This window comes from Ornithorhynchus anatinus, chromosome 12, assembly GCF_004115215.2.
Source record: "Ornithorhynchus anatinus isolate Pmale09 chromosome 12, mOrnAna1.pri.v4, whole genome shotgun sequence".
NCBI classification, from domain to species: Eukaryota; Metazoa; Chordata; class Mammalia; order Monotremata; family Ornithorhynchidae; genus Ornithorhynchus; species Ornithorhynchus anatinus.
In genome coordinates this window covers 26048558-26071800 of record NC_041739.1, presented here as the reverse complement: position 1 = coordinate 26071800, position 23243 = coordinate 26048558, and the positions used below count along the sequence as shown (strand labels likewise).

General features: G+C 43.9%; 1 protein-coding gene across 1 annotated transcript in view; it reads left to right on the top strand.

Annotated features, from left to right (window-relative positions):
• Window positions 1–1405: 1405 nt before the first annotated feature.
• SMARCA5 (SWI/SNF related, matrix associated, actin dependent regulator of chromatin, subfamily a, member 5) overlaps window positions 1406–23243 on the top strand; it is a 38772-nt gene continuing 16934 nt past the window's right edge. Inside the window, exons 1-11 of the mRNA XM_029076657.2 lie at window positions 1406–1492; window positions 7452–7526; window positions 10250–10416; window positions 12150–12250; window positions 12711–12811; window positions 16766–16945; window positions 17428–17583; window positions 17708–17839; window positions 18895–18963; window positions 20980–21089; window positions 22369–22595. Of these exons, the coding sequence (XP_028932490.1) occupies window positions 1487–1492; window positions 7452–7526; window positions 10250–10416; window positions 12150–12250; window positions 12711–12811; window positions 16766–16945; window positions 17428–17583; window positions 17708–17839; window positions 18895–18963; window positions 20980–21089; window positions 22369–22595 (1324 nt within the window). The 5' untranslated portion in view covers window positions 1406–1486. The remainder of the gene's footprint in view (window positions 1493–7451; window positions 7527–10249; window positions 10417–12149; window positions 12251–12710; window positions 12812–16765; window positions 16946–17427; window positions 17584–17707; window positions 17840–18894; window positions 18964–20979; window positions 21090–22368; window positions 22596–23243) is intronic.

Below are 23243 nucleotides of genomic sequence, written 5' to 3'. Positions count from 1 at the left end.
AATGGAAGGAGTCTGGGCTGGGGAGTCAGAGGTCTTGGGTTCGAATTCCACCTTGCCACTTAGCTGTGTGACTGTGGGCAAGTCACTTCACTTCTCTGTGCCTCAGTTACCTCATCTGTAAAATGGGGATTAAGACTGTGAGCCTCATGAAGGACCACCTGATGACCCTGTATCTCCTCCAGCGCTTAGAAGAGTGCTCTGCACGTAGTAAGCGCTTAACAAATACCAACATTATTATTATTATTATTATTATGAATGAATGAGCGGATGAATGAATTAATGAAAGAATGAACGGATGAACAAACGAATGAATGAACAGACGAATGAATGAACGGGTGAAAGAATGAATGAACGGATGAATGAACGGATGAACTAACGAATGGATGAATGAGCGGATGAATGAATGAAAGAACGAATGAATGAATGATCGGATGAATGAATGAACAGATGAATGAATAAACGGATGAACAAATAAACGGATGAACTAACGAATGGATGAATGAGCGGATGAATGAATGAACAGATGAATGAATGAACGGATGAATGAATGAACAGATGAATGAATGAACTAACGAATGGATGAATGAGCGGATGAATGAATGAAAGAAAGAATGAATGAGTGAGTGAACGGATGAATGAATGAAAGAACGAACAAATGAACGAATGGATGAATGAACGGATGAGCGAACGAAAGAATGAATGAATGAACGAAAGAATGAATGAATGAACGGATGAACGAACGAACGAACGAATGAACACATGAACGAACGAATGAATGAACAAATGAACGGATGAACGAACGAATGGATGGACGAACGAATGAATGAACGAATGAACAAATGAACGGATGAACGAACGGATGAATGAACGAAGGGATGAACGAATGGACGAACGAATGAATGGGATGAATGAATGAATGGATGAATGAATGAACGAATGACTGTCCGCGCGCGCGCCGGGTGTGTCTCCCCCCGGCGGCGGCGGCGGCGGTTGGGGCGTGGGGGGGTCTCGCGCCCGCCCTCCGTCTGCGCCTGCGCCGGGGGGCGGGGCCGGCGCGAGGGGGCGCGCGCGCGCGCTTTGGCGGAGGGCGTCCTCTCGCGAGATCGGGGAGCCGGCGGCGGCGGCGGCGCTGCTGTTCCTGGTCGGTGGCGAGGGAGCCGAGAGGAGGAGGAGGAGGAGGAAGAGGCCGAGAAGAAGCGGGCGGTGGGAGGGGGGCCGCCGCCGTCGTCCCTCGTCCGTCGCCCATCCGCCCCTCGGGGGGGTCCGGCCCGGCGGGGCCCCGCTCGTCCGTGCGCCGCCCGGGCCCGTCGGCCCCTCGGCCGCCGTCGCCGCCATGTCTGGCGCCCCGCCGCCCCCGCCGGAGCCCGCCGGCCCCGCCCCGCCCGCCCCCGCCCCCGCCCCCGCCGCCGCCGCCGCCAGCAGCCACCACAACAAAAGCGGCGTGGACCCTCCCGCCGCCCCCGCCGCCGCGTCGGGGGCCGCCGCCATGGAGGTGAGGCTCCCGCGCCCGCCCCTTTGCCACTAACACCTCCCCGCCTCCCACCGCCGCCCTCCTCTCCTTCTCCAGCCCGCACCCTCCGCTCCTCGCCTATCCCCCCGCGGGCCCGGAACGCCCTCCCTCCTCACCGCCGCCGAACTCTCTTCCCCTCTTCGAAGCCCCATTTAGAGCTCACCCCCTCCAGGAGGCCCCCCCAGACTGAGCTGCCCCCTTTCCCTCTGCTCCTCCCCTCCACCCCCCCCCCCCCGCATATTATATTATATCCCCCTTCACCTCTCTCTACTTATTATAGTCTATCCCCCATCCCATCTCTCTCTCGCTTTATTATAGTATATCCCCCTTCCCCCCATTATATTAGATCCCCCCTCTATTATATTATATCCCCCTTCCTCTCTCTTTATTATAGTATATTCCCCTTCCCTCAATTATATTAGATCCCCTTCCTCTCTCTATTATATTATATCCCCCTTCCTCTCTCCTTATTATAGTATATTCCCCTCCCCCCCATTATATTAGATCCCCTTCCTCTCTCTCTCTCTCTAGTATATTATATCCCCCTTCCTCTCTCTTTATTATAGTATATTCCCCTTCCCCCCCATTATATTAGATCCCCTTCCTCTCTCTCTCTCTATTATATTATATCCTCCTTCCTCTCTCTTTATTATAGTATATTCCCCTTCCCCCCCATTATATTAGATCCCCTTCCTCTCTCTCTCTCTCTATTATATTATATCCCCCTTCCTCTCTCTTTATTATAGTATATTCCCCTTCCCCCCCATTATATTAGATCCCCTTCCTCTCTCTCTCTCTATTATAACCCCCTTCCTCTCTCTTTATTATAGTATATTCCCCTTCCTCTCTCTTTATTATAGTATATTCCCCTTCCTCCCCATTATATTAGATCCCCTTCCTCTCTCTCTCTCTATTATATTATATCCCCCTTCCTCTCTCTTTATTATAGTATATTCCCCTTCCCCCCCATTATATTAGATCCCCTTCCTCTCTCTCTATTATATTATATCCCCCTTCCTCTCTCTTTATTATAGTATATCCCCCTTTCCCCCCATTATATTATATCCCCTTTCTCTCTCTCTCTCTCTCTCTCTCTCTCTCTTATATCCTCCTTCCTCCCTCTCTATTTTTTATATTATATCCCCCGTCCCCCCCCCCCCCTTATATTATATCCCCCTTCCCCTCTCTCTATTATTCCTCCTTCTCTATTATATCCCCCTTCCTATCTCTCTCTCTCTCTATTATAGTAAAACCTCCTTCCCCCCCCCATTATATTATATCCCCTACCCCTCTCTATTATATGATATACCCCTTCCTCTCTCTCTTTCTCTCTATTTATTATATCCTCCTTACCCCCTCTCTATTATATTATATCCCTCTTCCCCTCTCTCTCTATTATATTATATCTCCCTTCTCCTCTTTCTCTATTATATTATATCCCCTTCCCCTCTCTATTATATCCCCCTTTCCCTCTCTATCATATTCCCCTTTCCTATTCTCTCTATTATGTTATAGCCCTCTTCCTATCTCTCTCTATTTATTAATAATAATGTTGGTATTTGTTAAGCGCTTACTATGTGCCGAGCACTGTCCTAAGCGCTGGGGTAGACATAGGGGAATCAGGTTGTCCCACGTGGGGCTCACAGTCTTAATCCCCATTTTACAGATGAGGGAACTGAGGCACAGAGAAGTTAAGTGACTTGCCCAAAGTCACACAGCTGACAAGTGGCCGAGCCGGGATTCGAACCCATGAACCCTGACTCCAAAACCCGTGCTCTTTCCACTGAGCCACGCTGCTTCTCTATTAGTATATCTCCCTTCCCCCCTCTCTATTATCTACCCCTTCCCCTCTTTCTATTATATTTTTATCCCCCTTTCCCTTTCTATTATATCTCCCTTCCCCTCTCTCTCTCTCTCTTTCTCTTTCTCTCTCTCTTTATTATAGTATATCCCCCTTCCCCCCTCTCTCTCTCTATTATATCCCCTTCCCCTCTCTATTATATCCTCCTTTCCCTCTCTATTATATCTCCCTCCCCTCCATTATATTATATCCCCCCCATTATATCCCCTTCCCCTCTCTCTATTATATCCCCCCCATTTATTATATTATATCCCCCTTCCCCCCCTCTACCTTATATATATTTGTTATATCCTTCCCCTCTTTCTCTCTCTCTCTAATATATTCTTTATCACCCCATTTATTTTGTTAATGAGGTGTACATCTCCTTGATTCCATTTATCTTGATGGGGTTGTCTTGTTCTCTTTTGCTCTGCCATCAGTCTCCCCCGTTTGGCCTGGGAGCCCGTCGTTGGGCGGGGATGGTCTCCCTCCGCTGCCCAATTGTACCTTCCAAGCGCCGAGTCCGGTGCTCTGCACATAGTAAGGGCTCCATAAGTACGATCGAATGAAGGAATGAATGAATGGCCTTCCCCCAGCCGAGCCAGTGGCCTCCCCCGGGGGGCCGGCGGAGACAGGGGGAGCAGATGGTGTGGCTCAGTGGCCGGACCCCGGGCGTGGGGTCAGAGGTCGTGGGTTCCAATCCCGGCTCCGCCACCGGTCGGCCGGGTGACCCAGGGCGAGTCGCTTCCCTTCTCTGGGCCTCAGTTCCCTCATCTGTACAATGGGGATTTAGACCGGGAGCCCCATGTGGTGCCATCTGATCACCTTCTGTCTCCCCCAGGGCTTAGTACAGTGCTCGGCACATAGCGCCTGAATACCCTCATCATCAGCGGTCAGCTGGGTGACTCTGGGCAAGTCACTTCCCTGGGCCTCATCTGTAAAATGGGGGTGAAGACTGGGAGCCCCGTCTGGGACAACCTGACGACCTGGGCTCCCCCCCCCCCCCCCAACTGGCACTAAGAAGAACGCGTGGCACATAGGAAGCTCTTATAATAATAAAAATAATATTGGTATTTGTTAAGCGCTTATATGCAGAGCGCTGTTCTAAGCGCTGGGGTAGATACAGGGTCATCAGGTTGTCCCACGTGAGGCTCCCAGTCTTAAGCTCCATTTTACAGATGAGGTAACAGAGGCCCAGAGAAGTGAAGTGACTTGCCCACAGTCACACAGCTGACAAGTGGCAGAGCGGGATTCGAACCCATGACCTCTGACTCCACTGAACCTCTGACTTCTCAGATACCACCATTGTTGTTGTTATTAAAGGAGGCGCCTCCCAGACCCCACCAGCTGCCAACCTGCTGCCCGCCCCGCAGCCCTCTTCCAGCCGTTGGGGCCTTTCCTCTGGCAGGACCGAGGGGCCGAGGAGGCGGCGCCTTCGTGGGACCGGGGCTCCCCCGCCACTTAAGTGACGCCCCCTTGCCGGCCCCCCCTGCCCCGGGGGAGCTCACTACGAGCCCCCGGCGCCCCGCTTGGCCGCCCTTCCCCGAGGTGGCCGTGCTGCCCCAACCGACTCCCCCTTAGACGGAGAGTCGACCCCCCCGTCGTTTTGAAAAAGATCGACACGTGGCCACCAGTTTGGGGGCATGTCCTTTTAGGAGGCCCGTTCCCCCTCCATATCGTATTTTATCTTCATTATCGGGTCTTGCTCCTGCTGAAAGGCGTCAGGAAACGCCGCTTTTTTTTTTTTTTTTTTGAAAGGAACCCTTTGAGCCGCCGGTAGAAAATAACCCCAGCAGTGGTGATTTCTTCTAAATCCAGAGCCGCTAAGCCGTCCGACCGCAAGGCGAAAAGTCCGGATGGGAAGTTTTAAAGTGACTTTTCAAGTTAAGGGGATATACGGGGTGGTGTTCAGAATGAAGACATCTGGGGTGAAGGAGGAGCGTCATTCTCTAGTAAATGAATCCTCCAGGCTGCTTGAAGTAGTGCAGTTTCTTGAAAACAAATGTGTGGGTGGAAAAAAAAAATGGCATTGCATTTTAAGTGTCCTCTTGATGCTGAGCACTGCATGAGGTGCTTGGGAGGGTACAGAATGAAGAAGTTAAACAATATTTTAATTTTTTTTCTTTTCTATATAAGATTACAGTCTCAAATGTGAGATTTTTTGTCTTTTTCAAGCGCTTAGAAACGTACTTGGCACATAATAAGTGCTTAGCAAATACCATCATCATCATCATCATCATTATTATTAGAAGCAGCGTGGCGTAGCGGATAGAGTACGGGCCTGGGAGTGAGGAGGTCACGGGTTCTAATCCTGGCTCGGCTGCTTGTCTGCTCTGTGACCTTGGGCAAGTCACTTTCTCTGGGCCTCAGTTACCTCATCTGTAAAATGGGGATTGAAACTGTGAGCCCCACAAGGGACAGGGACCGGGTCCAACCCGATTTGCTTGTTTCAACCCCAGCGCTTAGTACAGTGCCTGTCACATAGGCGCTTAACAAATACCATTATTATTATCATTATCTTCCCCCGCCCCACTGACAGTGAATGTAATTGAGTTTTGGTTTTTTTAAGGTATTTTTTAAGTACTGTCCCAACACACTACTAAGTGCCGGGCTAGATAGGTTGGACACAGCCCCTGTCCCACACAAGGCTCCCAGTCTTAATCCCCATTTTACAGATGAGGTAATTGAGGCACAGAGAATTTAAGTGACCTGTCCAAGGTCACACAGCAGACAAGTGGCAGAGCCAGGATTAGAACCCACGTTCTTCTGACTCCCTGGCCCGTCAGTGCTCTAACCACTAGGCACACCTCAGTGTGGTGTGTGTTTGTATGCCGTGGCTTGTTCTTACGAAGCAGCATGGCTCAGTGGAAAGAGCACGGGCTTTGGAGTCAGAGGTCATGGGTTCGAATCCCCGCTCGGCCACTTGTCAGCTGTGTGACTTTGGGCAAGTCACTTCACTTCTCGGTGCCTCAGTTACCTCATCTGTAAAATGGGGATTGACTGTGAGCCCCACGTGGGACAACCTGATTCCCCTGTGTCTACCCCAGCGCTTAGAACAGTGCTCGGCACATAGTAAGCGCTTAACAAATACCAACATTATTATATTTTGGCCACTTATTTCAGTCAAAATTTATTTTTGTGTAATAGTAAATTTATGGACAAAAAATTCATTTGCCAAGATGCAGAAAACTACACATCTCGTCCTCTGCCATTTTTTTTTTCCAAATGGTATTTGTTAACTTACTATCTGCCGGCCACTGAACAAAGCACTGGGGTGGATACAAGCTAATCAGGTGGGCACAGTCCATGTCTCACAGTCTTAATTCCCATTTTACACATGAGACAGCTGAGGCACTGAGGAAGTTGTGATTTGTTCAAGATCACAGCAGACAAGTGGCAGAGTCAGAATTAGAATTTTCTACTGGGCCACACTGCTTCGCTTCTTATGTAATATCAATATATTAACCATTGAATTTGTCCTTTTCTTCCAGTTTCTGATTTCAAAACCCAGTTTTTTTTCAGCGTATCCAAGAGAAAATGACTGACCCCAATGGGGAATTATGATCCAGAATGTTGGAGGGGTTGTATCGTGCTAGAAAACCTTCCAATTTCAGAGATATTATGCAACTGTTAAATGTGTGCAGTACCTACTATTGCATGAATATTGCTACACATTTCCTGTCTCCTCATTTGTTAAGTAAAGGGCTACAATACTTACAACATGACAACTTTTAAATAGAGGAAGATGAGTTTTTAACTAGTCAATATGTTTTTAATCAACTCTTAGGAATGTGATTTTTTTTTTTGGTCCTTACGAGATCACTCTTATTCTTGAAGCCTTCTAATTATTGTGAGATCTTTGGCCCCAAGATCCTGATTAATTTCATACAGCTCATCTAATGGTTTATGTGACAGCCATTTTAATCAAGGTCTCAGTTGTTTGTGACTGGAGTGTGTGATTAAAGTTCTCATGGAGAGTGAATTATTGTTTACATGTAGGTTAATGGTATGGGGAGAAATCTATATAAGTTGGTGGTAAGCTAACTATTTAGAGAAATCAATTCCACCTATTTTAATTACTTGATTTCTTTTTCCTCCTAGGAAGTATTTGGTGATGCATCTCCAGGAAAACAAAAAGAAATCCAAGAAACAGATCCCACTTACGAAGAAAAAATGGTGTGTTTTATAGTCTCTACGTCCAAACCGTCTCTGTAGATAATGACATTCTACTACAGAATAGCTCATTAAACCTTAGATTCCCATGTATCTCTTATGAAACGCTGAATTACCAGGCCAAAGTATACTGGATTAATTCCTTCCACCATGGGCAGCTAATAATGTGATTCTTTTGCTATTTCTTGAAACCTGTTTGAATGAACTTTCACTGTTGCATATCCACATCCACTTATACCCAAGCCTGGTCTGTGTCCTGCTCCCCCCCCCCCCCCCCCCCGTAGTTTTTACATCCTTTTAAATGCAGAAACGGTTTTGTTTTGTTCCTTTTCCTCACCAAAGAAACCCCATTGCAGCGAGATTCGGGAAGTAGCCCCTTGCAGTACAGCCGTATGTGGAGTGGAAATGAACTCTTTTCTCGTAGCAGGAGTTTATCTTTCAGAAACTTTTTTTTTGTAAAGCGCAGTTGTCACCAGAAGCAAAAGACTTGAGCCAAGGTCCACAGCCGGGTGAGACCTCCGCACTGGAGTCTAGAAATCTCAGCCGTTGCGTTTTTGAATTTGACTACGTGGGAATGCTCTGCAGTGTGAATGGGCAGGGGCTGCTCGTTCTGAGCCACGAGAACATATGAGTTATGATCCTAGAGCCCTTTATCCTTGGCTCTTTGATTTCTTGGGCGTGGGTGGGTATGCAAGTAGCACCTCACAGTGTTTATCATGTGCTTGCTCTAGCTTGGGATGAAATAGGTACAGCAGCACTGGCTTAAAGGATCAGAATTATGACACTGGCAAATCCTCCTTTTCTGAAGGTTTTACCGTAGTGGATTCTGCTCAGAATCACCGTAGTATTTAGGCGCTCACTTTTGCATGGTGGCATTCTGGGGCTCGGGTGATAACACAAGTAAGCAAAATAGTCTTTTCAGAAAGATGTTTCTGCTTCATAATCTGTGATAAATCTGGATGAAGTGTGATTTTCTTAAGACAAAAAGGAGTAGTTGGGAGGCTCCATTTTATTTTGGGCACAGAGGTTACTGGACAGCCTCTATCACTACACTTTTAACATACTTTTTTAAAAAAGCAAACCCTTTTTTAATTTGAAGAGAAGTGGAGAGAGAAAGTGGATAAATGAGGAATGGGTGTTGAAAATATGGGAGGATGCTGGAAAACTAGGATAGGAGAGTGGGGAGGGCAAGAAGATGGAGTTGACGGTAGCGGTTCGAAGATGGACAGACCCTGAAGATGGATTAAAGTGTAGAAGTGAGAGGGAGGAAGTCAGCCGTGGGTAGTACAGCAGGGAAGTCGGGGATGGAAAAAACAAAAATTTAAAAGCACCCTGAGATGCAAGATGCAGTTGAGTTTTGTCCTGTAAAATTAGGCCTGTATAATGCTTTCTGCCAGTCTCTTAACCTTGCATTGAGAGAGGATGCAATCCTGGGTATAGGGTTTTTCAAACCTTTATAATCTTGGATGAATTCAAGAGTGTCGTCTACCGTTGTAGTTAACGATTAGCATAAGTCCACCACCTAGTAATTAGAAAGGAAGGGCCCATAGAGCCTCGAAGAAATCTGTATTTAGGCGCCAAAGATGTTTGATTATTAGATGCTCCTGCAAAGGGCCAGGGATAAAGCCGGCCTCCCCAACTCCCCTGGCCTGTCTCTGGCGGCTCCTACCACTTGTCTGCCCCCATCACACCCCTTCTCTCCCACTAGTCACACCCCTTAGATTTAGGCGTTCCACTTGGGACTGGGATTATGGAAATTCAGGCCTGGAGTTTGTCTGTCTGGCTAGATCCCCACGGGACCTCTGACACAGATGGCTCCGGGCTCACCGCCGGCGCGGTGATGGCACCTGCCATTCCCTCCGAGTTGCCCCTTTACACCCGGACGGTCACTCCTCCCATCAAAATCCGCAGACCACACAGCTCTCCCCAACTGGAAAACTTTTCTGGAAAAAGAAAACAAAGCACCTGTACTTCTTGCGTGATTCGAGGTGGCAGCCACGGTGGCAGTGGGATGAGTAGCATGTCGGGCGGGAAAGGCCTTCAGGGCTTTCGGTGGAAGCCGTAGGCCTCTGAGCGGCCCCAGTACAATACAACCATTGGTAGACGTGATTCCTGTCTGCAAGCAATCCTGCATGATCTACTTTCTCCCCTCATCCGCCGCAAGAAAGCCCGGGATTTTTCCCCCTTGGCGTCACAGTAGATGACAAAATCTGGGAGTTAGAACGCAAAGGGAAGACTCAGAAGAAAGACCAGCTCCTTTGATTTGAATGGCCCATAGTTTGCTGCTGCCACCGCCAGATGGGTTCTGAGTTTTGTAGATTCCGAGTCTGGGGCCTGCCCCTGTAACTCTTTTGCATTTCCTTCGAGAGTGTCAGAATTCAGTTTGTGAAATCCTGACCTAGTAACACGAGGAGCAGTAGAAAGGGGTGGGACTGTAACTAAATGGCGAGTGGATGTGATCAGTGTAAATTTTGTGGATCAAATTGAATTTTTGCAGATTTGAAAAAATTTGCAAGACTGTCAGTGACCAAATAATCAATTCCTCTTCGGGACTGGACTGACTCGTAGCTGTAATTGTAAGCATCTATTTCTGCATGTGCTGATTTAGTGAATAGTGAATCCGACTGAAAATGCAATACTCTTTTCAACCCACTATTTTACTGTAATCTCTCCTGTTTTGATGTTGACTATTCTGGGTCTGAAGTATCTTTCAATATACCTTCCAGCAAACTGATCGAGCGAACAGATTTGAGTATCTGTTGAAGCAGACTGAGCTGTTTGCACATTTCATTCAGCCTGCTGCGCAAAAAACTCCCACGTCACCTCTGAAGATGAAACCGGGACGCCCCCGAATAAAGAAGGATGAAAAGCAGAATCTTCTGTCAGTTGGCGAGTAAGTAAGAATGGAGACATTTTATAGTAAAACGTGGTATTTTTACTTTCCGGGTTAGGAAAAACTATATTCAGAGTGCTCAGCTAGAATTAAATATAAATTGCATTTTTTGCTTGCCTTAGTTTCCTTGTTTATCACAGCATATCACTTGAAAATAGTTCTGTAATTTAATTTAAAATTATTTCTAAAGAATAGATTTTCTTTAGATCAAGTAATTTGAATAATTTTTTTATCTGTAGTTTTAATATAAATCAGTTGCAAAAAAAGAATTCTTTTGAGCTTATTTAATTTAAACACTCATTTTGCTGCTGCATTTTGTGAAATTTGTATTGTATTCTTAGACTTACTTTTTTCAACTTAAATTGAAATTGATCGCAACTGCAAGGAGTGTAATATGTGGGCTTAGCAAAGATGAGTTTTGGAGTTGGTTGTTGCTCCTTAAGAATGACCTTTGGCTAAACCCTGGGAATTTGATTTAGAGCAGGCATTAAATAGATTTTCATTAATCTGAAATTCATGGAGGCAGAAAACGCAGTATCGTTGTCTCTTTGAAGGTTTGATGCCATTAGATTGATTCAATTAATTCTCTCTAAAATTTTAAATCATATTTATTAGAGACAAAGTTCTGCTAGTTCTTTAAACCTCGTATATACTACTTTTGCCATGTTAATATGCTTTCTTGGGTAATTTAGGATGGAGCATCTTTTGTCCTACAGAAGCAGTGTAGCTTAGTGGAAAGAGCACAAGCTGGGGAGTCAGGACGTGGGATCTAATCCCGGCCCTGCCACTTGTTTGCTGTGGAGTCTTGAGCAAGTCATTTAATATCTCTTGCCTCGGTTTCCTCATCTGTAAAATGGGGATTAACTCCTACTCCCTCATACCATAATTGTGAGCCTCAAATAGGTCAGAGACTGTTTCCAGCCTGAAAGTCTTCTGTTGAGCAACATGGACAAGTGGAAAGAGCCCGCCGGGGCTGGGACTCAAAGGACATCTCAAAGTTTCATTCAATTCTGGCTCTGCCATTTGTCTGCCCTGACCTAGGCCAAGTCACTTAACTTCTCTGGGCCTCAGTTTACCTCATCTGTAAAATGGGGATTAAGACTGTGAGCCCCATGTAGGACAGGGACTGTGTCTAATTTGATTATCTGATGTCTACTTCAGCAATTAGTGTGGTACCTTAAAAAAATATAATTAAAAAAACAAACCAGCCCAGTGCCTAGAACAGTGCGTGGCAAATAGTAAGCACTTAAAAAATACCATTTAAAAAATCTAATGGTGACAAACTATTGCGCTGCTTGTATTTCTAGTAGTCACATTGGCTAAAATCACTGGTATTTACTGAGCACTTACCACATGCAGAGCACTGTAGTGAGCCCTCGGGAGGGTACAGTACCACAGAGTTGGTAGACAAATTCCCTGCCCACAGCGAGCTTAGTTTTGAGGGGTTATTCAGAATGTTATGCTCTAGGAATTAACAGGATAACTGCATATGTTGAAATATCCTGTCGTTGGAAATCATAATACTAAGAATCTCTCGATAAGAACAATTACACTGAACTCCTCTTAGGCTCACGTTAATGTTGATCTTATAATTTTAAACTTATCCAGGTTTTTTTTGACTATTTAAAACAAAATCTAAAAGATTGCAGGAATGTCTTTTCGGACATATGAGGAATAAGCCAAACTGCTTATAAATTCTCATTTCAAAACACTTAATTTCTTTTTATTTTAAGCTACCGGCATCGTAGAACTGAACAAGAAGAAGATGAGGAGCTGTTAACTGAAAGTTCCAAGGCAACCAATGTGTGCACGCGATTTGAAGATTCTCCATCATGTACGTTGGTTCGAAGGTGGTTTTAGGACAGTCTTTAGGGTAATGTTTCACTGGGCAGTCATCTGATGTAGAATCCTCTAAAAGGTCGATTAGGTTTTTTTTGTTGTGTATCTGATTCTAAATACAATTAAAAAAAAAATTAATGAATGCTCTTTTTCAGAGGTGGAGTAATGTGATCTAAAGAAACATGGCATGTAAATTTTATTTGACCCTTTTAGAGCATTCGATGGAGGGCACAGGGATAAGAATGCTCTTGGGTGCTCATCATACCGGATAAGGAAATGGGTGGGTGAGAGCAGCTTCGGCAGCTTTTGATATAACAGCAGCATAAAATGAGGTAGCCTGCTCTAAATTAGAATTCTTCTTTCTTAAGGGCAGTTTGCAACCTGCAGTTTGTCAGTGATGTTGAGGTCTTATAACGTCGTTGTGCTAAATTTTTCTTCCTCTTTGTCACTTCTAGATGTAAAGTGGGGTAAACTGAGAGATTATCAAGTACGAGGACTAAATTGGCTCATTTCTTTGTATGAGAATGGTATCAATGGGATCCTCGCAGATGAAATGGTACGTTCCTGTTGGCAGCTATTTGAAGGAGAACTTTAGCACTGTGGTGAAGTTAAAAATGTTTCAGGGATGAACTGTTTCAGTGTGAAATTCAGCTGGGGTTTTGTAGTGATCTGCAGTTGTGGGTAAATTCAACTTCTGTCTCCCAAAAACATATTTTTAATAGTTTCCACAGTGCTGCTTCACCAATTGTGTAAATCAGTCAATCAATAGTATTTATTGAGCACTTACTGTGATACAGAACACTGTACTGAGCACTTGGGAGAATACAGTACACCAGAGTTGGTAGACATGTTCCCGGCCTACAACAAACTTAAGGTCTTGAGGGGTCTGTCAGTTAGGCACACTCCTTTTGCGACATTGATTAATGTTAGCATTGTAATCAATTTGAGGGAATTCAAATGAAAAACAAGTTTATTTTACGATAAAGGCCTAGAGTCTTAATCACCGTACAGTCTACAGGACGTATTCTGTTCATGGAAGCAATCGCACTATTCTCCACCTTTTCACCGTAACTTTGTCCCTCTTTTGGTGCGTGGCGGATCTGGGCATGGACTAAGTTAGATCTCAGCGAGAGCACTGCGAAGCTGGCTAGTAAGTAACCTCATGGTTTTGCCACACAGGAAAAACCTAGTGCTCAACCGCTTTTGCTCTAGGTCAAGCCGAATCTCTCCTGATGGGGCTTAGAGGGGAGGCAGGGAGGCAGGCAGGCAAGAACTCCAGATCCTGGGATAAAGGTCAGTCCTCGGTATTGGAAGTTAAAGAGTAGCTTTCCAAGTTACATTTACTTAGAGCGTATAATCTCTAAGTCCCTTCTTTATGAATCGACAGCTACATATTTTAATATTTCTGTAAGAAGGCTAAACTGATTTGAGCCAGTTTTCTTTTCCTGAAACCGTAACAGGTTGAACTCTTGGGTCTTTAAGAAGTTTCTAATCCAACATTGTTTGAAAGCAAACTCATTTTTGAAGATTATTTTTAGTAACACCTTAGTTTTGGTATAACACTTTTATTCTCCAAACGCTCTCATATTCCTTAACACATTTTTGCCCTCCCAACCCTGAGAGGTAGGTAGAGAGGCAGGTATTGTTATCCCATTTTGCAGATGAGGAAACTGAGATACAGAGAAATTAGGTGACTTGCCCAAGGTCACACAGCAGGCTGGTGGCCGAGCTTGGACTCCAGCCCGAATCGAGTCCTCCATCTTCCAGGTGGGTGCTTTTCCACTACGCCGTTCTGCCTCTGTAAGTGGTTGGTTATTGCCTGGGAAAAGTTGGATTTTGCCTTCAAATGTTTCCTGGCAAGAGTCCTGTTGGCACATTTTGAGAAGCAGCATGGCCTAGTGGATAGAGCACAGGCCTGGGAGACAGAAGGTCAAGGGTTCTAACTCCAGTTCCACCATTGTCTGCTGTGTGACCTTGGGCAAGTCACTTCACTTCTCTAGGCCTCAGTTACCTCATCTGTAAAATGGGGATTGAGACTGAGCCCCACATGGGACAGGAACTGTGTCCAACCCAGCGCTTAGTACAGTACCTGGCACATAGTAAGTGCTTAAGAAATATGACTCTTATTATCTGCATCCTTGCTTGATTACAGTGGCTATAAAAATCGACCTTAATGTTTGTTAAAAAGTTTTAAATCTTTGAATGTTCTGCCTCAGCTATAAGCAATGTAATTTCTTCAATTTATAATGAGGTCCTTGGAGCCATAGATAATTGGAATAACTGCTTAATTCAGGCCCCGCAAATGATCTTTTGTAGAGAACCAGAGGTAATGACGCTCAGAATGGGTGGCAGACCCCATTCCAGGAATTCTGTCCTTGCAGAAATTTTAATCTCATTATGGCTCAAGCTTATTTTAAGACCTGTTTTAAAAACTGAGAGGGGTAGAGGAGCAGCGTGGCCTAGTGAGAAGAGTACGGGCTTGTCAGTGAGGGAACCCGCGTTCTAATCCCCATTCATCCATTTGCCTGCTCTGTGTTTACTTGGCTTTTCTGGACTTGCGTTTCCTCATCTGTAAAATGGGGATTAAATTCCTATTCTCCTTCTCCCATAAGACTGGGAGCCCTGTGTGATCCGGGGTCAGTGTATGACTGATTATCTTGTTCCCACTCCAGAGCTTAGTACAGAGCTTGGCACATAGTAAACACCTAGCAAATGCCACATTTACTATTGTTAGGCAGTTCAGTATTTTGGATGAATTTAATTGATTTGGGCATCTTTTCAAGTTTCTAGTTTTAGAGTACTAGGGTAGGCATTTCTTAAGGTCACTCATTAGGAGGAGTTGTAATAATAATAGTAATAATTGTTAGGCACTTACGAAGTGCTGATCACCGTATTAACTCTTGGGGGTAGGTAATCAGGTTGGACAGAGTGTCTGGCCCATTTGTGGCTCACAGTCGAAGTAGGAGGGAAAACAGGTATTTCATCTCCATTTCACAAAGGAGGAAACTGAACTCAGTTACTGAAGTTAAGTGACTTGCCTAAGGTCACTCAGCAGGCAGGCAGCAGAGCCAGGATTAGAACCTAGGTCCTTTGATTCCCAGGCCTGTGCACTTCCCAGAAGGTCAGACTGCTTAGAAATTGGAATACAGCCAATTATTATTTACCCTGATGAGGGAAATTGTTTATGTAAAAAATACGTTGACCAGTGTCACTGTTTGAGGTGCCGACTTGCTGGTCTGAATGGGAGGCTGTACAGCTGCCCAAGTGGCAGAGCTGGGATTTTAACCCAAGTTCCCTGACTCCCAGGCCTGAGCTTTTTCCAGTAGGCACAGAGACACTCCAGCACACAAGGTCTAAAGGCAGGTAGGGTAAATGACAGAAACCGTAGGGCCTCGGGAGGACAGTAGCAGAGATCAGAGGTAAAAAGGAAGGCAGTTGTGTACAAAACGCCAACATTAGTGTGGTGTGGCCGTTCCAGTCTGAATTATTCAGAGTGGATGGTCTGGTTTTTTTCCCCTTTTGGCGCCGAGCCTCCTCCCGCTGAGGCTTAGGAACGTGGCTGACTCACCTGATCTGAAATGTTGTTAGATCGGACTTCGAACCGGCAAGTTCATGGCGATGTGGGATCTGGGCTTCCCCTTATTAGTCGGGGGGCCCTCGTAGTTGCCCGTATGAAGTCACGGAAATGGCTCTAAAATGGCACTGACCCAAGGCTCCGGCATGGGATTGGGCTTCAGGGGGTCAGTGGGCCACCAGCAATGCCATCTGCTCTTACCGAAGGCGTAATGGTAGTGCTGAGTGAGGTCTGCACAGGAAGGGGTGAGAGAGGTGGCCCGCCGGTCCTGCTGCTTCGACCCTGGCCCAGGCCCGTGACTTGTGGGCTACCCACCGTCCTTGCCGACCGGCAGTTCTTGGCCCCCATCCTTGGGTCTCTGGAAGCAGTCGGACCCTTCCTTAGTGGCCGACTGCCCCCGTGCCTCCCCATCTCTACGCCACTTGTACAGTGCCTGGCATACTGTAAACTTTCAATAAATATGGTTGGTTGATTGTTGCTGTGGCAAAGGGCCCTGTTTTCAATCCCCGGGTGTTCCACTTAGGAAAAAATGTATTCTTTCACCACTCAGAGCAGTAGAGGGAAAACCAAAGGAGAAAGAATGAGAAGTACGTAATCTAATCGCCCAAGTACATGGGCACAAACTGGTTATTCCTGCCAGTTGGTAAAATAAATGCTATAATCGTATTAGCATTTATCAACTACATTCTGACCTCATTTTTTGCAAAAATTCCCGAGAAGCAGCAAACCTGATAATTCACTTCATTCATCTACCTGCATTCTTTTTCTGAAAGTGCTAATGAGGTGTGAAATGACTCAAAAGGAAGAAGTAAATGGGAGGAATCCAGGTTCAAAGAAAATTCATTAACTGGATCATCAGGCTCTGGATAATTATGAACTGACTGTAAATTGCGATTTACCAGGATGCATAATTTTTGTGTGCTTGGCCATTTTCAGGGTCTGGGGAAGACACTTCAAACCATTTCTCTTCTTGGGTACATGAAACACTATAGAAATATTCCTGGCCCACATATGGTATTGGTTCCCAAGTCTACTCTACACAACTGGATGAATGAGTTCAAGAGATGGGTCCCAACACTTCGATCTGTGTGCTTAATTGGTGATAAAGAACAGAGAGTAAGTATTAAACATTTCTTAGGGGTAGCTTTGTATAAGAAGATATCCAGTCTTTGAGAGAGAATATGACTGGCCTGGGATCCGGCAAGAATTATTTTAGGTGCGGAAAGTCTCGACTTTATTAGGGGAAATATCATTAATGACCCCTTGTGATGGTGTCAGTGATAAGGGAAGGTTGGTAATTACAGAGTAAGTTAGTGATAAAAAAGAAAAGTTGTTATGACTTTAGAGTCACATTACTCTAGGGTATGGAGGGTGTCCTGTATTCTCCTTTGAAGTCATTCAGCTTGTTAGAGTACTTGAAATACTGAAATCCTTGAAATACTGTAATGCTGATGTCTTTTACTTTCTACTGAGTTAATACTAAGTAAATGACTACTGTTGGGTGATTTCCTTTCCCTGCATTTTGTTCTTGATTATATATAATCATAAAGCGTGTCATATTTCTGAAACATAATATCCTTTACCCTTTTGCCATGCAGGCTGCCTTTGTCAGAGATGTCTTGTTACCTGGAGAATGGGATGTGTGTGTAACATCATATGAAATGCTCATCAAAGAAAAGTCGGTGTTCAAAAAGTTTAACTGGCGGTATTTAGTTATAGATGAAGCCCACAGAATCAAAAATGAAAAATCTAAGGTAATGGCCGTAAGGTGACTTTGATAGAGTTTGTTTAATTTTAACTTGGAGTTTAAGTTTAATTTTGAAGGGGCTAACAGTAAAATGTGAATTCTAGTGAAACTGATTAATTTTTCTCTTTCAGTTGTCAGAAATAGTGAGGGAATTCAAGACTACGAATCGACTGCTGTTGACAGGAACACCACTTCAGAACAACTTGCATGAGCTCTGGGCACTTCTCAACTTTCTGTTGCCAGATGTCTTTAACTCAGCTGATGTAATTTTTTAAAAAATTATTACTGATAATTTACATATTTAATGATAGTTTCGGTCTTGGTGTTATTTTCATTTTTGTCTAGAATTGGAAACTGGCATAAATTTTATATATACGCGCACACACATTTTTTTACATCACTGTTAATTTTGATTTTATCGTGCCAGCTTGAAATTTTTTGGGCCAGGAAAGGTCCATTTCAAACCAATGTATTTAGAGAATGCTTGCCAAAAACACTATAACTGTTGATAAATTAGAAGATCAAATTTTGGGCTAATCATATATTTTATCTTTGATAGGATTGAACATTACATTTTAGAAATAGGTTTAAGAAACTTTTGTAGATGCAAGTATCTAAACAATATCCACTCATTTTCCCTCTATTTAAAATGAAGATGTCATTTACCTCAGAGTTTTTTTCCTTGAGATATGCCCATTTCTCCTCCTTTCTTTCCCTTGTCCTTCTCTCCCATTCCCAATCACATTTAAAGGTCATTTCTTCAAGAAAAGACTATGACTGTGATTTGGGTTCTTTTCCTATTTTCCTTGAACCCCCAGACAATCCATTTTATTTTGGTTTTTTGTACTAATAGTTACGGGAATACTTTGAAAGTGGAATATTGGGAATGCACTTACTTAAAAAAGTTTGGCTTTTAAACTGATACTTTTTCTTCAGTTGAAGTTAAACTTTGGAATGGTGTTTATTGTTTTGGAAGTGAATTGAGTGCATTCAGAAGTGTTTACCTGCCTTTCTATAGCTCTGCAGTAGACTAAGCTGTAGAAGGTAGGAGGGGTCAAGGAGTTGTATTCCCGAGGCCTGCACTAATTAATTTTTATCACATTTTAACTTTAATGGGAGGTTACTGTAGGGGTGGACTTCTTGGGCAAACTTATCACCAAGATATCTGGCTATAAGTTCATAAAACATTTGGTTTGAACCTTAAATGATGCTCAGTTTTGCAGAATTCACTTAATAAAACATAGGGTTGTGCTTCTGTGTGCTCATAATTAGGTATGTGCACTAGTTGAGCTCAAAATTGTTTTATCTGTTGGTTTAGGACTTTGATTCATGGTTTGATACAAATAACTGCCTCGGGGATCAAAAACTAGTTGAACGTCTTCATATGGTAAGTAGACAATTTTCATTTTGGAGTAGTACTCCACTCATTTAATTAACTAATGAAAATTGCCCAGAGGTCCAGTCTGTTGGCTACTGATAAAATGGGAATTCTCTGAAGCTGTCATAGACATTGTTTCCATGAATGTTTGCAAACGATGTTGCCTACACAGAAATAGTTTATATGGTAATTCTGACATAGAGACAGACATGGAAATATTGACCTCCCAGATCTCCATACTCAGGGTTCCTTGTTGATCCAAACTGCCCCAGGAGTCATAGGCCACCCTGTCTCTAGGTCCTAGAATTTTGCTTGTTTTGCTTTGCTTCTGCAAGGGTAGTTAAGCGGATTTGTTGTTGGCAAACAGATAAGTTCCTCAGACTATCTGCTGAAAACTAGTTATTGCTTTTGCATGAGCCCCCATTTTAGTGTTGGGGAAAAAAAAAAGCCATACTCTGTTCAAGGAAGATTATGTACTTCGAAATATTTGGTAACTTCGATTAAATCACATTTTGACAGATATAGTTTTCTTTCCTATTTGAAGATGACACCAGTGATGATTAAGTTCACCTTTGGGTAGGTGGATGGGTGGCCGAAGGGATAAGAGCGGTATCCACAGCCCTGACCACAGTTTGTTCGCCCAAAGACTGTCATGTTATATTTGTTATTTGCAGTGTCTGGTGCTGTTTACACTTTTTGCTTTTTTGCCTCAAAGTCCATACATATTTTATGCTTGAAAAGAGAAGCCCTTTTATTTATGGCAGTGTCCATACTGGTCAATCTACAGCAGTTGACTAATTTTCAGCCGATATACAGCATTATCTGAGACTCTTTTTCCCCACACCTGTGTCCTTAAAATGTCCCCTGTCCCTTGCTTTTGGTTTTCCAATTTCAAACTCCGAGTTTAGCCGTTGTTTGCATATTGTCTAGTCTTCATACATATCCAGACTACTTGTTTTTGTTCTGTTCTGTTGTCTGTCTCCCCCGCTTAGACCGTGAACCTGTTGTTGGGCAGGGATTGTCACTATCTGTTGCCGAACTGCACATTCCAAGCGCTTAGTACAGTGCTCTGCACATAGTAAGCGCTCAATAAATAGGACTGAATAGAATTCAGTATAGCTGTGTTGAGGTAACACATACGAGATAACCCTGTTCCAGCATTTCATTTTTGTGCTCTTGTCTTGGCATTTGATATTGATATCGCTCCTAACTGATAATGACGGAAGTGCTCAGAGAATTAGAGGCGGCATCTGGGGGAGTCCTGGTCTCAAAGGGATAGAGATGGTTGGAGAGTACTACAGCTGTATAAATCCTGAGTTTGCTCTGGAGCCTGAGAAACCTCTGCCACCTCACTCTGCTAGTCCCTAAAGGGTGTGCTGGCCTTATTGATGCGGTTTTCTATTATTGTATTGTTTGTCAGAGTGCTGCCTAGGTAGGAGAGTTACGTGTCAGAGTCTATTTAGGTCTGGGTTGCCAGTGTGCACTTTTGTGTGTATTTGCACCTTCCCCGGTCGAGTCACGTACATGACCTCGGTTTTTTTTTAGACTTACCGTCAGCCCCGTAGTGCCTGGTAAAACTTGGTGAAGTAATTTACATTAATTTGTGTGTCCACTTGAATGTTTGCAAATAAAATATAAGCAGACCAGACCCAGTCCCTGTTCCACATGAGGCTCACAGTCTAAAGGGGACGGTATCCTGATTTTTATATTGTATCTTGATTTGCATGTTGCAATGCAGTCTCATTTTGGTCTATCGCAAGGTGCACCTACTGTAGTAATCGTTTTGTTGCAAGTAAATTCTGTTTTTGAATCATTTGCCCTAATCCAATGTTGGTGACTTGCCCAGGTCATGCCCAGTGTCTCTGCTCGGTAGAATCGGGGAGGAAAGCACATTTGTTGCTCGTATTTGGAATGGTGGTTTGAATTTCATCTTCCAACAGAGCTGCTCTAATATCGCAGCCCAGAAATGAATTGGGACCCGTAAAGGGAACAGATCTCCTTTGAGCATTTCAATTCATATTTTAGGTTTTGCGGCCATTCCTCCTCCGAAGAATTAAGGCTGATGTGGAAAAGAGTTTACCTCCAAAGAAGGAAGTTAAAATTTATGTTGGTCTCAGTAAAATGCAAAGAGAATGGTAAGTGATAAAAATGGCCTTTTTTCTTTGTCCTTCCCAAACTGCAAGAGAAACCTGATCTGTGCCAATGACCGGATGTTGGCAGGATAAGAGGTGGTGAGACAGTGAAAGACTTAAGTGAAAGACTTAAGCAGTAGGAACTCCTGGCCCTTGTCCCGTGAGTTGACACAACTCACATACTGGTGTGCCTATTTCCAGGCCATAGACACACACTCACTGCAATTTTTCTATCATTTTGGGGATTGTGCCCTTTCAGATGTCACTCATGTCACCCTGTCTTATCTCTTATTGTCATTATCTGCTTCATATGATTGCTTACAGTGGGTAAAGCACTGGGGTGATTTCATGCAGGTGGGAAGACGGTCCTTCTGGGTCTTCATCACCCCGGGCCCACCACCAACTCTGCCTGTTCTGATCCCATCTGTGCTTGGGCAGGAGGGATTCCGTAGAGTGTGCTGGATCATAATATGGAAAGAAGAATGGTGGGATGGCAGTAAAAGTGAAGCAGAATTTTGGTCTGAGTAGGACAGATGGCAGCAGTTGAGCTATGGCCACAGCTAATAGCTTAGGCTTGGCATTTGTCCTGTTTCTTCTTTGGACTTGCAATGGCAACCATAAAAAAAACTGCCGTCTCGGCGCAAAGTTATAACTATAGTCAAATGGCCATTTGCAGGAATCAAACATTTAATGTTTGTAAAAGTTTGCTTCTTTGATTTTTGCTTCAGAGACTACTGTAAACAGACCACAGCGTAGGGCTCCAGCGTTTTAAATAGAACTTGATTGGGTAATTTGCCTATTTTCCTGATATGTAGAGTGCCTTTCCTGATTTCAAGGCACTTGACCAATAGCTTGTCAAGCAACGAACATCAAGGTAAACAGTTTATATTAGATGGGAGAGTTGGGACAGCAGGGATAAGAACAAGAGAGGAACAAGTAAAGATAAAACAGTGTTGTTGAAGTTTAATGAATGCGTTCTCATTATTCAGAACGCGATAATTTTAGAGCACAAAACTGTTTTGCATTTTGCCACCATGTAGATGTAGAATTATAGTTTAATGTTAATGTAAAATTTCCGGTTAACTCCTGACCTCATGGTAAGAATTGGCTGCTTTCTTCTGTTGTTTCACTGTTTGTAGAAAATGGTGTGGTAATTTTGACAAAAAGAGGAGGCAGAGATTCGAGAGGAGGTGAAGAAAAGTTGAGGGTGGAGTTTATTGTTCAGTTTATTGATTTACCCACCATCTAAGCCTCTTGAGTAAAAATACTTTCCCTTCCATAGGTACACGAGAATCCTGATGAAGGACATAGACATATTAAACTCTGCAGGAAAAATGGACAAGATGAGGCTTTTGAACATTCTTATGCAGTTGCGGAAGTGCTGCAATCATCCATATCTCTTTGATGGAGCAGAACCTGGTCCTCCTTACACAACAGATATGCATCTAGTTACTAATAGTGGAAAAATGGTGGTACTGGATAAACTCCTTCCTAAATTGAAAGAGCAAGGTATGTATTAAGTGTGTCAAAATAGGGGACTGACACAAATTTTTAAAGCTCTCCAAATTTGACTATGATTTTCACTTCAAAATTTTTCCGCTTTTTACTACGCTTAAGTTTTTAAAATACAGAAACTTATTAAAAAGGTGATGGTTTTAGAGATGAGCTGATTGTCTAGAGAAGCAGTATGACTCAGAGGAAAGAGCACACTTTCCCGAGACTCCGAGGATCTGGGTTCTAATACTGGCTTCCCCATGTGCCTGCTCTGTGATCTTGGGCAAGGCACTTAGGTTTTCTGTGCCTTAGTTTCCTCATCTGTAAAATAGGATTCAATGCCTGTTCTCCCTCCTACTTAGCCTGGGATAGGAAGCACATCTGATATGATTGTCTTGCATCGGTCCCAGTGTTTAGAACAATGGTTAGCCTATAGAAAGTGCTTAAAAAATTCCATTATTATTATTAGTTTAGCAGATTTTCTTTATCAGTCACCTGGATTTTTGGCAACTTATTGAAAAACACTTTAGTCCACTTTATTCTCTGCCTCTTGGAGCTGATTGAACATCCCTTGCGCTGCTTCTGAGACCAGCATGTGGATGCCTCCTAAAGGAGAGGAAATTTTGGTTTTTTGCCTTTCAACCCTATCGTCTTCCCCATCAT